Source organism: Lepidochelys kempii, chromosome 13 (assembly GCF_965140285.1).
Source record: "Lepidochelys kempii isolate rLepKem1 chromosome 13, rLepKem1.hap1, whole genome shotgun sequence".
NCBI classification, from domain to species: Eukaryota; Metazoa; Chordata; order Testudines; family Cheloniidae; genus Lepidochelys; species Lepidochelys kempii.
The window spans coordinates 37,639,109-37,651,067 of NC_136392.1; the positions used below are offsets into that span (position 1 = coordinate 37,639,109).

Below are 11,959 nucleotides of genomic sequence, written 5' to 3' on the forward strand. Positions count from 1 at the left end.
CCAATCGGCACGGGGCGGGTTGTTCCATCCGGAGGGAGACGGGGTGGAGGGACGACAGGAATGGATTTATTATTTTTCCAGCTTTAATAGGTTTGTGGGCGAGGCCTTAAATATGACAGGCTGAGGGGGCGGGGCTGGGACCAATCACAGGAAGGCGGGAGTGGGGGGCGGGGCTTGGAGGGGGGAATGTGGGCGGGGCTTGGGGAAAAGTTTGGGACAACTTTTTTTTTTTTGGGGACGTTATAATAAAGGTCGAAAATTGAGGCGAGGGAAGAAGGGAGAGAAGGAAGATCTTGCCCCCCCCGGTGGAATAAGGGGGTGAAGGTTTATTGGGGCGCCCCCTAGGACCTCCCATATATCCCACCCTATTGGGGGACGCTCCCCTCCCCCCAGTCGACCCAGCCTCTCCCATGGGGGCGGCCAGCTGCGAAGATGAGGATCTGGAATTCAAGCTGATCTTTGGAGAAGAGGAGAAGGACCCCCCGGGAATGGGGGTGTCTCTGGAAGGTGAGGGATGTGGGGTTTGGGGGGGGGCTGCTCTTAAAGGGCCAGCGTGGGCTGGGAGAGAGTATTAAAGGGCCAGCAGGATTTCTGCTCTTCCCTGGCTGGAAGAGCATGGAAAGTTTTGTCCTATTAAGGATGAGGGGGAGGGGGGGGCTCGGTTTACACACACACACACACACACACACACCCCTTCTGGTTTCTCACGTTATGGGAAGAGCAGCTCCCTGGGATGGATGCTAAGAGCCTGGCAAGGGCTACGGGTGGCCTCTCTGCCGGCCCCAGCCCCGGACCGTTCTGCCAGGGCACTGCTCTGGGGAAGCTTGCAGCCCCAGAGTACCCCCCCCCCCATGCACGTCCCATCCAGCTGGGGCACTGCTCTGGGGAAGCTCGCAGCCCCGGAACAGCCCAGCCATGGGGGGTGGGAAGAGAATTCCCTCGGGTGTCTGTCCATCAGGTCCCATGCTCTCCAACCCTGTCCTGCAACATACACACACACAGATCCCCCCAGGCTGTGAGGAACATGGTGGTCTGTCTGTGTGTCCTGCCCCGCCATCCGTCTGTCTGACACACAGTTTTAACTAGCGCCCTCAGACTCGTACTCCCCCCGCCCCCATTCCTGGCCCTGTGCCCCACGTTCCCATGGCGACCCAGGCCTTGCCAGTGGAGGCGAGTGCGCCTTTAATTGGGTTCATGTGTCGGCCCCCTCCCATCCCAGGCCAGGCTGCCCCACTCCACAGGGTGGGGGAGAGTCTCAGGTCCCAGAGCTGGTGCCCAGTTTATCAAGTTTCCAGACCCCGATCATTGGGGGGGGGGGTCTGCAGCCCCCTGACCCCAGCCCCTTCCAGCAGGGAGTGATGTGAGGAGTGGGAGGGGCTCCTGGCTACTCCAGTCCCAGCAGGGGGCACTGTGGGGAGCGGGGCAGGAGGGCTGGCTTTGGGGGGGAGCTCCTAGCTACTCCAGCCCCAGCAGGGGGCGCTGTGGGGAGTGGGGCAGGAGGGCTGGCTTTGGGGGGGAGCTCCTAGCTACTCCAGCCCCAGCAGGGGGCGCTGTGGGGAGTGGGGCAGGAGGGCTGGCTTTGGGGGGGAGCTCCTAGCTACTCCAGCCCCAGCAGGGGGCGCTGTGGGTGCAGGGGAGGTCCCAGGCAGCCCAGCCTCAGGGCTCTTGGGGTTCCCGTGTTGCTGGACACATGGCTGGGGCGAAGGTGTCTGACATCACAGCCCCAGAACCCCTCCCCCGGCCAAGGGCCCACCCGAGGAAAGGGGCAGAGATGGGGCCTTAAATGAGAAGCAGGTGTGTGTCGGAGCTGGCAATTGGGTTGAGATCACGTTGCTTTGTGTCTCTCCAACTCTTTGTGTTTTCGTGGGAAGGCGGCTTTCCTGCCGGTGGTTTTCAGCACAGACGTTTCTGCCCGCAAGATTCCTGGCCCTCTTGTCTGGGGCCCCATGGAAATGCCACGGCCCTGGGCCGGACGGGAACCTGGCGTCCTCCAGGGTGCAGCCTTGTCAAGGGGGGAACAGGGGTCACTGCCGCTGCGCTAGGGCTTTTGTGGTGTGATAAACTATGTTGCTGCTGCCCTCTACTGGAGAGAGAGAGAGAGACAGACCCCAGCCTACTACTGCTGGTTTGTGTGGGTGTGTTAGAGAGAGAGAGAACAATTTACTACTGCTGTGTGTGTGTCCCTGCTGCCCCCTGGTGGAGAGGATGAGCCCTGCTGTGTGTGTGTCCCTGCTGCCCCCCTGGTGGAGAGGATGAGCCCTGCCGTGTGTGCGTCCCTGCTGCCCCCCTGGTGGAGAGGATGAGCCCTGCTGTTTGCGCGTCCCTGCTGCCCCCCTGGTGGAGAGGATGAGCCCTGCTGTGTGTGTGTGTCTGCTGCCCCCTGGTGGAGAGGATGAGCCCTGCTGTGTGTGTGTCCCTGCTGCCCCCCTGGTGGAGAGGATGAGCCCTGCCGTGTGTGCGTCCCTGCTGCCCCCCTGGTGGAGAGGATGAGCCCTGCTGTTTGCGCGTCCCTGCTGCCCCCCTGGTGGAGAGGATGAGCCCTGCTGTGTGTGTGTGTCTGCTGCCCCCTGGTGGAGAGGATGAGCCCTGCTGTGTGTGTGTCTGCTGCCCCCCTGGTGGAGAGGATGAGCCCTGCTGTGTGTGTGTGTCTGCTGCCCCCTGGTGGAGAGGATGAGCCCTGCTGTGTGTGTGTCTGCTGCCCCCCTGGTGGAGAGGATGAGCCCTGCTTTGTGCGCGTCCCTGCTGCCCCCTGGTGGAGAGGATGAGCCCTGCTGTTTGCGTGTCCCTGCTGCCCCCTGGTGGAGAGGATGAGCCCTGCTGTGTGTGTGTCTGCTGCCCCCTGGTGGAGAGGATTAGCCCTGCTGTGTGTGTGTCTGCTGCCCCCTGGTGGACAGGAGGAGCCCTGCCACCATCCCTGTCCATCTCTCCTCCTCTCTCCCCCCACAGACCTTGATGCTGAAGACCTCCCTCCGTGTTGCACCCTGGCCTTGGGTGACCCACCGGCCTATGCCTCCCCCCTGGGCATCCCCTGCCCGCCCCGCCTGGTCGGGGGCCCCCGGGCCGGCATGCACTCCCCCCCGCCCCGCCCGGCACGGGATGACACCTTCGAGAGCCAGCCGGCGCGGTGGGTGCGCCTGGGGGCTGACGCCCGCGTCCTGGAGTGCCCCAGCATCCAGATCACCACCATTTCGCCCAGCGCCGAGTGGGACTGCTCCCCACGCGACTACCTGCCCCTGGAAGCCCACGGCAGCTACCGGGAGGCCCCACCGGCCTCCGGCTTCTTCACCCCCAGCCCCGCCAGCAGTGGCAGCGCCTCCCCCTGGAGCTTCTTCTCGGACGATGACGGGGCAGGCGGTGACGACGTGGAGCGGGAGCTGAACGAAGCTGCTGCCCGCTTTGCCCTCAGCTCCCCCTGTGGCTCGCCCAAGCCCTGGGCCGGGCTGGAGGAGCCCTGGGGCCTGTACCCTGCCGGGCGGGGGGCTGAGGATGGCTGGGTGGCCCTGGCACCCCGCCCGGCCTCGCCCTGCGGCAAGCGGCGCTACTCCAGCTCGGAGACCCACTCCTCGGCCTCGCCCTGCCTCTCCCGCCGCGGCAGCCTGGGCGACGAGGGGGGCGGGGAGGGGGCAGAGGGGGCAGGTGGGGAGGGGCCGCCCTACGAGGCTACTGGGCAGCACCCCCCAGCTGAGAGCATCCCGCAGAAGGCCCGCAAGACCTCCACTGAGCAGACGGTGGCGCTGACGCGGAAGGAGGAGGGATGCTGCAATGGTGACGACGGGGGGTTTGGGGCGGCCCGCAAGGAAGGGATGGACTATCTGGCCGTGCCCTCCCCACTGGGCTGGTCCAAGGCCAGGATCGGGGGCCACAGCCCCATCTTCAGGTACCAGCTACTAAAGGACCCCGCCCACTGCAGTGCGGCCAGTGCCCCCTAGAGGAGAAAGGCCCCACTCGCCTGCCCCAGCCAGTCCCCACCCTCAGGCAGGATCCCAGCCGGCGCCCCCTACAGGGGAAAGGCCCCATTCCCCACCCCGCTGCGCCAGCCAGTCCCATTTTGCCAGCTGCTCCCTGGGCTGCAGCTGCGGCTGGCAGCGGTTCCATTGTATAATAACAAGCTGTCAAGCTGGCCCCGCGGCAGACGGGCCCATGTCTCCTGTTATAGATCCCAGAGCCCGGCTCAGCACGCCCGGTGGCAGCTGCCGTAAACACGGCTCCTGGCGGCACCGCACCTTCCCTCTTAAGGTAAACCCCAGGATGCTGCAGCCTGGGCTGCGTAGGGAGCGCCCCCTAGGGAGCCCCTGTGGCATAGCACCCCCTCGCACTGTGCGGGGAGGGGAGAGCGCCCGCTACGGAGCCCCCGGCCTCATTCCCTGCAGCACAATGTCCCCTGCTGAGCCACCCTAGACCTACCCCCCGCCCCTACAACACAGCCCGCCCCCTCGCCCTGGCAGTGAGAGGAGGGTGCCCCCTACTGAGTCCCCAACCCTATTCTTTGCAGTGCAATGTCCCCTGCCCCACCCCTAGCAACACGGCACCCCCTAGCGCTGCATTGGGGCCAGCATTGACAGTGAGGGGAGCGCACCCCCTTATTGAGCCCCTGCAGCACTGGGGCCAGCACTTAATGGGGGGGAGCCCCAACCCCTATTCTCTGTGGCACAGCGCCCCCTAGTGCCAGCACTGATGGCCAGGGCAGAGGCCCCCTGCTGAGCCCCCCACCACACACACTTCCTGCAGCACGGCGCCTCCTAGAGGCCAAGGTGCCATCCAGGACACCTGTCTTCTTCTCTGCCCTAGGTCATCCGCTCTGCCTCCCTTAGACTGGCCCCTGCCCAGCCAGTATGAACAATACGAGCTGAAGATCGAAGTCCAGCCCCGGACCCACCACCGGGCCCATTACGAGACCGAGGGCAGCCGGGGTGCCGTGAAGGCCGCCCCAGGAGGTCACCCTGTGGTGAAGGTACCTGAGCTTCCTTGGAGGCATCCCTGGATTTCACCCCATTAGCCCCATCTCCAGGCGTCCCCAGTGGCCCCTGGGCTGGGGTGGGGGGTGACAGGGATTGGATCCCCCAAGCTGGGACCCCAAGTTTCTCATGACTATGGATGGTGGCGTGGGTGGTTACGGAGCAATGGGTTCCATGGCAGGTGGGTCCCAGGGATGGGGGGAGCAGGATGGGGGTGACAGAGACAGGATGGGTGGGGACAGCGGCCTCCTCGGCCACTAGCACCCTTCTCCGCTTGCTCTGCGCCCTTCGCCTTTTCGTTTCCTTCTGCTCCGCTCCTTCACTGTCCTGGCTCTGCTCCGGCTGGGTCCCACCAGACCGGCCTGCTTGTGAGGGGCTCTGTGTGACAGTGGATCTGCAGGGGCGGGGAGAGCTGGAGGGGGTCACATCCCCCTCTCATTGCAGGCCGCCCTCCCCCCCAGCCTGCCGGCTGGAGCTGCGGGGGTGGGGTGGGAGTGCACATGCAAGGGTGCCCTTTCCCACGCTCCAGACCAGGGACAGGCCGCGCATGCGTGTGTGGGTACACAGACACACACTCACACCCTGCAGGGCTCAGCCCTTCCAGCAGGGGGCAGCAGGTGTGCGCGCGCACCCACACCTACACCCACAAAGATCAGTCTTAATTTGTGAAAGGCAGAGTATGCAAAAGAGAAACAGAGTGTGGGGGAGGGGTTGGGGAGGATGGAGGGGTTGAGGGTGGGGGCGTGTGGGGGAGCGGCTCTGGGGATGGAAGGGAAGGGTTTTTAGAGGAGGGGCTCTGGGGTTTGAAGAAGTTGGAGGGGAGTGGTTTTGTGGGGGGGCTTTAGGGGTGGGGGCTGGAGGAGGTAGGGTGGTAGGGGAGTGGAGGGGGTGTTGGGGGGAGGGGAGTGGTTTTGTGGGGGGGCTTTAGGGGTGGGGGCTGAAGGAGGTAGGGTGGTAGGGGAGTGGAGGGGGTGTTGGGGGCTGGAGGCAAGGGAGATCCCCTGTATCCTGGAACCTCACCCCAGTTAGCACCTCCCATCTCGGACTCGTGCAGGGGAGCTTGCCCCATGAGTCCTTCCCCCCCCCCCCCCCCGAACATTCCATTTCACCCAGGTCTGGGGGGGAAAGGATTTTCCCCCCTTGTTTCTGTTCCAACCCAAATCGAGTCCAGCTGTGCATCCCGTCTGCTGATTGGAAACAGCTGGGCCCGCCCTGGGGGAGACCACCAAACCGCTGGCGTCGCCCCACCCTGGCTGGGCTGGTGTCCAGACTCCGAGAGCTGTGGGGGGGACGAGGCACACGATGGGGCTCTGAGAGAACCCAAGCTCCCTCAGGGGTGGGAAACTGAGTCATGGGGTGGGGGCATTTGCCTGGGATCCAGTCCAGGCATGGTCCTTGGCAGGAAAGCCAAATCCCTGTCTCGACAGCAAAAGGAATCCGGTCTGGGTTCCCCCAGACTCCTTCCCTATTCCCCATGGAGGGGGCACCTGGTGTGTGTTTCCCCCACCCTCTCTCCCCATTCCCTGGGGGGTTAATCCAGTCCAGGTTTCCCCAGCCCCCCTCTCTATTCTGCATGGACGGATCCAGGCCAGGATTTTCATGTCACCCTCCCATACTTCTCCTTGGGAAATCCTGGCTGGTGGATCACAGGCTGAGCAGATCGGGCCCCTGATTCCTGACTGTCCTTCCCCTTCTCCCCCTCCCTCCTGGCAAGCTCCTGGGCTATGACGAGAAGCCACTGACCCTGCAGATGTTCATCGGCACAGCCGATGAGCGCAACCTGCGGCCTCATGCCTTCTACCAGGTGCACCGCATCACCGGCAAGATGGTGGCCACCGCCAGCTACGAGACCATCCTCAGCAGCACCAAGGTGCTGGAGATGTCCCTGCTGCCCGAGAACAACATGGCGGCCAAGTGAGTTCCCTGGGGAGCTGCTTCAAGATTTTCTCCCCATCCCAGGGCGGTGCCACCCAGAGTCCATTCCACAAGGAGCAGAGATCCGCTTCTGGATTTTTTTTCCCCATCCCAGGGCAGTGCCACTTCTAGACTCCACCCAGAATCCATGCCAATGGCAAAGGAGTCCAATTCTGGTGTCCCCCACCCCACCCTGCCCCAGGAAGATTGGACCAGGAGTCCACTGCAGGAACGCAGGGGATCTGGTTCGAGATCTTCCCCTCATTCCCAGGGGAGGCAGCATCCCAAAGTCTAATCCAGGGGATGCAGAGATCCAGGCCCAGGTCTTCTCGTCCTCCAGGGCGTGGGAGGTGCCTCCAGAGATCATTCCAGGGTATAAAGGGATCCTGCTCCCAATCTTCCTATCTCCACAGGGGCTACACAGCAGAACCCATTCGGATGGGCACAGAGATCCACTTCCAGGTCTTTCCCTTCCCCAGAGGCTGTGGCCCAGAGTCCAGTCCTGGGAGGCAGGGGGTGGGGTGGGGAATCCAGCAGCTGCACCCCAGAGGCCAATCCAGGGAGCTCTGGGATCCAGCTCTGGGTTTTCTCCCTCTCCTGGTTGACCTGCACCCCAGAGGCCAATCCAAACAACTCAGGGACCCGGTTCTAGGTTTTCCAGACCCAAGGGCGGGGGCTGAAGTGGTACCAAGGGCCCCATTCCAGGGTCTGACCTGCCCCCCACACTCCAGGGGGGCCCCTAACCCTGCCTCCCTTCCCCAGCATTGATTGCGCGGGGATCCTGAAGCTGCGGAACTCGGACATCGAGCTGCGGAAGGGCGAGACCGATATAGGGCGCAAGAACACCCGGGTCCGGCTCGTGTTCAGGGTCCACGTCCCCCAGGGCAATGGGAAAGTCGTCTCCATCCAAGCTGCCTCTGTGCCCATCGAGTGCTGTGAGTGCCCAGGTGCCAAGGGGTGCTGTGGGCTAGCCCAGGGCTATGGGGTTGGTGCCGCCTATGGGCCCCACTGGGGGCTGTGGTGGGTCAGCCCAGGGCTATGGGGTTGGTGCCACCTATGGGCCCCACTGGGGGCTGTGGTGGGTCAGCCCAGGGCTATGGGGTTGGTGCCACCTATGGGCCCCACTGGGGGCCATGGTGGGTCAGCCCCGGGCAATTGGTTGGTGCCACCTATGGGCCCCGCTGGGGGCTGTGGTGGGTCGAACTAGGACTATGCGGTCCATGCCCACTACAGGCCCCACTAGAGGTCACGGGGTGGGGTGGGGGGTGTCTGTCCATGGGGCTGGGCACTCACCATTGACCCTCTGCTGCCCCCAGCCCAGCGCTCGGCGCAGGAGCTCCCCCTGGTGGAGAGATGCAGCCTCAGCACGGGGTCGGGGCGTGGGGGCGAGGAGATGGTGCTATCTGGCGCCAACTTCCTGCCTGACTCCAAGGTCGTCTTCATTGAGAGGGGTCCCGGTAAGTGTGAGCCCCACCCCCACCATCTCCTCCCTGCCCCCTGCACTTGGGAAGCCCCCTGGGAGCCACAATTCCTCCCCCCACCCCACTGGTACCCTCCCAATCCCCTCTTCTCCACTGTCCCTTCTGTGCACCCTTATGCCCAGGAGACGCTTGGACCTACAATGCCTCCGCTCCCTGCACTTGGAGAGATCCCCCCAGGACCTTCCCTACCCCCCTCCCTTCCCCCTTGCTCCACTCCTCCATGGCCTCTTCTCCAATAACCTCTCTCCTTTCAGATGGGAAGCTCCAATGGGAGGAGGAGGCCTGTATCAACCGGCTCAAGAGCAACGAGGTGAGAAAATCCCAGAGCGGATCCACCCTGGGGGAACAGGGTGGGGGACAGGGGAAGTCCTGGAGCTGATCACCCATGTGGAAGCGGGGTGGGGAATGGGGGAAATCCTGGAGTGGATCGACCCTGGGGGAGTGGAGTGGGGGTGCAGTAAATCCAGGAGTGGATCGACCCTGGATCTGGATTCCTGGAACAGATTGCAAATTCCAGCCCCACCCAGGATGAGGGAATTTTGATGCTCCCCCTCACCCGAATTCCCTCTCCCCCCCCCCCTCCAGACCACGCTGACCCTCACAGTCCCAGAATACAGCAACCCACAGGTGGCCCGGCCTGTCCAAGTCTATTTCTACGTCTCCAATGGGCGGCGGAAACGGAGCCCAACGCAGACCTTTAAATACCTGCCTGGTGAGTGGGGTGGGGGGAGGAGTCGTGTAAATGGGGAGAGGGGCACGAGATGCGGGAGGAGGAAGGAGAAGAGGTTGGGGAGGCAGCGATTGGGGGCGTGATTCCCACCTGGCCTCATGGTTAGTGGGGGGAGGGGGGAGGGGCAAAGATGGCAAATAGACAAGGAGCGGGAGGGAGAGAGCAGGAGAAGAGGGGAGGGATGCTGTTTGATGGGAAGGATTTGGGGCAGTTCCCTCCCCCCGCAGTCTCTGACTCTCTCTCTCTCTCTCTCTCTCTCTCTCTCTCTTTCCCTCCCCCCCCGTCCCCACAGTGATCTTCAAGGAGGAGCCACCCCCCTCCTCCCCACTCCGCAGCTTCCCCCCTGGCCCCTCCTCCCCGGTGCCCCCTTGCAGTCCCCCCTATCCCCCCAAGGGCCCTGGGGACATGGACATTTCTCCCAGTCGCCCTCACTTCCCCTGCTACCCTGATGACTCCCCCTACAGGGCTGGCTACTCTCCCTCCCCTGCGGCCTTTGGGAGCCCCTCCCCATACCCTGATGGGCCCCCACTGCTTCCTTTGACACCCCCTTATCACCGCTGCCTGGCCACTGATCCCTCCCACCACTACCCACACACGGAGCAGTATGGGGGGGCTGGGCTGACGGTGCCCTCCCACTTCCATCCGTTGGGCTACCGGCCCCCACACTTCCAAGCCTCTGCCCAGCTCACCCCCCCACCACTGTCAGAGGGAGCCGGGCCCCCCAACTGGGGGGATCCAGAGTCGGGGGAGACTGAGGAGGTGGAGAAACCCAGGGGCAGCGGATACCGGGCGGCTTTCCGTGACAGCCTGCCTGTCCAGGGGATCACGCTGGAGGAAGGTAATGGGACTTTTCCCCTCTAGGGGGCGCTGGCTCCCACCCGGCTCTAAAGCAGGGGACTGAATCATAGAATACCAGGGTTGGAAGGGACCTCAGGAGGTCATCTAGTCCAACCCCCTGCTCAGAGCAAGACAAATCCCCAATTTTTGCCCTGATCCCAAATGGCCCCCTCAACGATTGAACTCACAACCCCGGGTTTAGCAGGCCAATGCTCAAACCACTGAGCTATCCCTCCCCTGGCTTGATCACAGGATGTAGAATGGGAATCAGGGTCTTTCCCCTCTATGGGGCGCTGGCCCCGATCCTACCCCAGGGCGAGGGACAGCCTGGCTCATGGGCTAGGGAATGGGACACGGGGCCTTTCCCCTCCAGGGTGCACTGGCTCTGATCCAGCCCCAGGGCGAGGGTCTGTCTGGCTCAGGGTCTGTCTGGCCCTCACTCTGGTTTCCCCTCTCTTTTCTCCTAGTGACCGAGATCATTGGCCGGGACCTGAGTGACTTCCCGGAGCCGCTCTGTGAGGGCAGAGGGAGCTGAGACCCTGGCTGCTCCTGGGTCCTTCCTGGCCTATCCAAGCTCTGTCCATCTCATTTCTGTTCATCCATCTGTCCAAACTCTCTGTCCGTCCGTCTGTCTGTCCAAGCTCTATGTCCATCAGTCACACCTCCAATCATCCATCCATCCAAGTTCTCTGTCCGTCTGTCCAAGCTCTCTGTCTGTCGATCACAGCTCCGTCCATCCATCCTAGCTCTCTGACCGCCTGTCCTAGTTCTCTTTCTTTCTACATCCAGGAAGGATGACTCTGAAGTCCCCACTCCTACCCCCTGATCTCCTCCCCCAAATGCCCCTACCATCTGGGCTTCACAGCATATGCCAGATGCAGGGTGAGGGGGCCCCTGGCCTCTAACACCCCCGTTCTCCGCCTCCCTCCTGGAGCTATTTTCCTATCAGGCAAAAATACCCAACCAGGGGAAGGGGATATTCCTATCCCCTCTGTGTGAGCCCAGCCCCATCAATTCAGCAATGGGGGTGGGGGGCAGATGTAGCTAATGGTGGGGAAGTGGGGGGGAGTTTGAGCCATCAGATTTTGCAGGGTATACGAAACACACACACCCCCCCCATGGGGTAAAGTAACTCTCCAATAGAGTGGGGGAGGAGGTTCCACCCCATGGTGTCACATGGAAGCCCCTTCCCTAAATTTCCCTCCCTCACCCCATGGGGACAGGAAGGCATTAATGACTACAGTGGTATTGTTGGGGGGCACGGGGAGAGGGGTATCTGTGATAATATCCAGTTTTATACCATTTATTTTTTCTCCTTTTCTTTGAATCTTGGTTTGTTTTGTAATGAAATGAATTGATTAAAAAAACAACAGCTCAATACAATAAAAGCGTGTCTGATTCGGAGGGGGCGGGAGTAAAGGCACAGGCTGGGCAAGTGGGGATGGGAGGGAGAGGGAAAGGGGGGAAGGGGGATGGAAGGTGGAGTGGGGTGACAATACTGCCCCTAGTGGCCATTATACAGTACAGCCGCCCCTTCCCCGCCCCCACCCTCTGCTGCCCCCTAGTGCCCCTTATACAGTACAGCCGCCCCTTCCCCGCCCCCACCCTCTGCTGCCCCCCAGTGCCCCTTACACAGTACAGCCACCCCTTCCCCTTCCCTACCCTCTACTGCCCCAGTGCCCATTATACGGAATAACAGTCACGGGATAATTACTGCTGGCCTGTTTGGGGTTAGCTGCTGTGGGTCGCTCTGGACGCGGGGCGGTGCGATACAGGAGCAGAGAGACCCTCCTGGCGCCTGGTGGAAGAAGTAATTTATCACCGACACACGACGACGTGTGTGCAAGGGTGACAGGGGCTCAGGGTCTGAGCAGGGCTCCTGGCTGATCTGTCTGGGTGGGTGACTAATGTGTGCAACTAGGATCCCAGACTGGGAACAGAGTCGGGGGGCAGGACAAATGGGGTGGGGGCAAGTTAGAAGGAAGGACCGGAGACAGGGAGAAGGAAAGAATATCAATTGATTGATCAAATTCGTCTCTCTG

General features: G+C 62.6%; 1 protein-coding gene across 1 annotated transcript; it reads left to right on the forward strand.

Annotated features, from left to right (window-relative positions):
- Positions 1-239: 239 nt before the first annotated feature.
- Positions 240-11,287, forward strand: NFATC4 (nuclear factor of activated T cells 4). Its single transcript, XM_073308585.2, has 10 exons — positions 240-507; positions 2,947-3,877; positions 4,789-4,951; positions 6,670-6,869; positions 7,632-7,804; positions 8,186-8,326; positions 8,605-8,660; positions 8,936-9,062; positions 9,373-9,918; positions 10,385-11,287. Exons 1-10 carry the CDS (start codon positions 411-413, stop codon positions 10,450-10,452), a joined length of 2,502 nt encoding a protein of 833 aa, XP_073164686.1. The 5' UTR covers positions 240-410; the 3' UTR covers positions 10,453-11,287.
- Positions 11,288-11,959: the final 672 nt, after the last annotated feature.

Coding starts and splice junctions, on each gene's coding strand:
- NFATC4 (XM_073308585.2), top strand. CDS start 411: ATGGGGGCGGCCAGCTGCGAAGATGAGGATCTGGAATTCAAGCTGATC. Junction 9,063..9,372: donor GACCTTTAAATACCTGCCTG/GTGAGTGGGGTG, acceptor CCGTCCCCACAG/TGATCTTCAAGGAGGAGCCA. Junction 9,919..10,384: donor GGGGATCACGCTGGAGGAAG/GTAATGGGACTT, acceptor CTTTTCTCCTAG/TGACCGAGATCATTGGCCGG.